At 58.3% G+C, this 2,712-nt stretch overlaps 1 protein-coding gene across 1 annotated transcript; it reads left to right on the top strand.

Moving 5' to 3' along the window:
- Nucleotides 1–254: 254 nt before the first annotated feature.
- Nucleotides 255–2,381, top strand: LOC109744170 (amino acid permease 3). The gene is made up of 2 exons (XM_020303266.4): nt 255–1,463; nt 1,570–2,381. The coding sequence occupies exons 1-2, from the start codon at nt 636–638 to the stop codon at nt 2,203–2,205; spliced, it is 1,464 nt and encodes a 487-aa protein (XP_020158855.3). The 5' UTR covers nt 255–635; the 3' UTR covers nt 2,206–2,381.
- Nucleotides 2,382–2,712: the final 331 nt, after the last annotated feature.

The raw sequence follows: 2,712 nt of genomic DNA, 5'->3' as shown, positions 1-2,712 counted from the left end.
GAGCACCTCCGAAAGACTAAGACGACATGTCATCTTGAAATTTACGAAGTCACCGTAGGCATCTAGCGGAGCCTTGGCTACTTGAGGGCTTGTGTACAGTTCTCTAGCTCCTTTTTTGTCTTTTAATTGGGACTCCCAACTTCCTTGATAATGGACGAAACAAAAGCTAAACTAAGTTGATCCTTCCACATCAGCACTAACAAAAATCCAATCAATCCTCCTACTATACAGTGCTCCCAACGCAAAGAGCACGCGAAGACCAGGAGGGAGCTGCTGCCAGTTGCCACCGGCGGCAGCGGCAGTGGAAGTTAGAAAGCGAAACAAGACACCACCTTCGTCCTCCTCACTCCTCCCTCCTCCCCCGCCCCTCCACGCGGGAAACACACCAAAAAGCTCGACGGCAGCATCCCCCACCCCCACCCCCACCACCTCACTGCATCTACATCCTGCACCACACATGGTCTCAGCCCATCCCCGCACGCCTCTCCCTTGTCCCGTCGCCTCCCTATATATACCTCCCTCCCATCCCCCTCACTCCACCACCAACAAGAACCACCGCTCCAAGCTCCCGCTAGCCGCTAGCTAGCTAATCAACCCCACCGGCGAGACACGCGCCAGTTGCCATCGCTTCCCTGATGGAGAAGAAGCAGGCGAGCTACGGGAAGGGCGCGGCCAGGATGGCGCCGATGGAGGTGTCGGTGGAGGCCGGGAACGGCGCCGAGTCCGACTGGCTTGACGACGACGGGCGCCCGCGTCGGACGGGCACGGTGTGGACGGCGAGCGCCCACATCATCACCGCCGTCATCGGCTCGGGCGTCCTCTCGCTGGCGTGGGCCATCGCCCAGCTCGGCTGGGCGGCGGGCCCCGCCATCATGCTCCTGTTCGCGCTCGTCATCTACTACACCTCCACGCTCCTCGCCGAGTGCTACCGCTCCGGCGACCCGGAGACCGGCAAGCGCAACTACACCTACATGGACGCCGTCCGCTCCTACCTCCCGGGCACCAAGGTGAAGCTCTGCGGCGTCATCCAGTACGCCAACCTCGTGGGCGTCGCCATCGGCTACACCATCGCCGCCTCCATCAGCATGCGGGCGATCGGGAGGGCGGACTGCTTCCACTACCACGACGTCAGGGGCCGCAGCGGGAAGGACGAGTGCAAGAGCTCCAGCAACCCCTACATGATCGTCTTCGGGGTGGTGCAGATCCTCTTCTCGCAGATACCGGACTTCGACCAGATATGGTGGCTCTCCATCGTCGCCGCCGTCATGTCCTTCACCTACTCCACCATCGGGCTCGGGCTCGGCATCGCGCAGACCGTCGCCAACGGTGGCATCCAGGGAAGCCTCACCGGCCTCAGCGTCGGCCCGGGCGTGACCTCCATGCAGAAGGTGTGGCGCAGCCTCCAGGCCTTCGGCAACATCGCCTTCGCCTACTCCTACTCCATCATCCTCATCGAAATCCAGGCAAGCATTTTAATCTCTGTTCTGCTCTGTTTCTTGGAGTCCTCTGTTCTTTTGACGTGGTACTGGGTACTGACGACGACGCGTGCCCTTTTCAAAATTTAAACAGGACACGGTGAAGGCGCCGCCGCCGTCGGAGGCGAAGGTGATGAAGAAGGCGACGGGGATAAGCGTGGCGACGACGACGGTATTCTACATGCTGTGCGGGTGCATGGGGTACGCGGCGTTCGGCGACGCGGCGCCCGACAACCTGCTCACGGGGTTCGGCTTCTACGAGCCCTTCTGGCTGCTGGACGTCGCCAACGCCGCCATCGTGCTGCACCTCGTCGGCGCCTACCAGGTCTTCTGCCAGCCCCTCTTCGCCTTCGTCGAGAAGTGGGCGGCGGCGAGGTGGCCCGACAGCGCCTTCATCGCCCGGGAGCTCCGCGTGGGGCCATTCGCCATCAGCGTCTTCCGGCTCACCTGGCGCACGGCCTTCGTCTGCCTCACCACCGTCGTCTCCATGCTGCTCCCCTTCTTCGGCGACGTCGTGGGGCTCCTCGGCGCCGTCGCCTTCTGGCCGCTCACCGTCTACTTCCCCGTCGAGATGTACATCGTGCAGCGCGGCGTGCGGCGGGGGAGCACGCGGTGGGTTTGCCTCAAGATGCTCAGCGCCGCCTGCCTCGTCGTGTCCGTCGCCGCCGCCGCCGGGTCCATAGCCGACGTCATCGGCGAGCTCAAGGAGTACCGGCCGTTCAGCGGCTGAGCGATATTTGTGTAGGATGGTGGGTAGCACAGCGGCACATGGGAGCACATGTGTACGTACGGATTGTGTGCTGCATGGAGACGGAAACAAATTACCATTACCAACCTTGTGAACTTTTATCAAGTAGCACCTCGTAGATACTTGTATTTTCCTCGTAAAAGTACTCTTTCCCTGCATTTTCTTCGTCGTTGTCGTTGTTACTAAAACAAATCTAGATACATTCATTTGTCCGACAAATATTTCCAAATCGAGGGAATATTTAACATCAAGAAGACTGCCAAGTAATATGCGTCCCAAGCAGAAATATCACCATAAGTCATCTTCCTTGATACATTATTTTAAAACAGGGATTGTTATTCACAAGGCGACTTATGCATAGTCATTTGCGTGTTCGAACCATTAAACCTAAGCTAAGACATTGTACCTGAACAAAATCTAGCTACGGTTTTGAAGACAATCAGACGGTTGATAAAATAGAGATATGAACCATAAATAAATCAGGGAAAT

Source organism: Aegilops tauschii, chromosome 4 (genome assembly GCF_002575655.3).
Source record: "Aegilops tauschii subsp. strangulata cultivar AL8/78 chromosome 4, Aet v6.0, whole genome shotgun sequence".
Taxonomy (NCBI): Eukaryota; Viridiplantae; Streptophyta; class Magnoliopsida; order Poales; family Poaceae; genus Aegilops; species Aegilops tauschii.
This window is presented reverse-complemented; position numbering and strand designations above follow the sequence as displayed.

Bases quoted from the DNA above. Each gene is read 5' to 3' on its own strand.
- LOC109744170 (XM_020303266.4), top strand. From the start codon at position 636: ATGGAGAAGAAGCAGGCGAGCTACGGGAAGGGCGCGGCCAGGATGGCG. The intron at 1,464-1,569 runs GCAAGCATTTTA...AAATTTAAACAG, and splicing joins TCATCCTCATCGAAATCCAG to GACACGGTGAAGGCGCCGCC.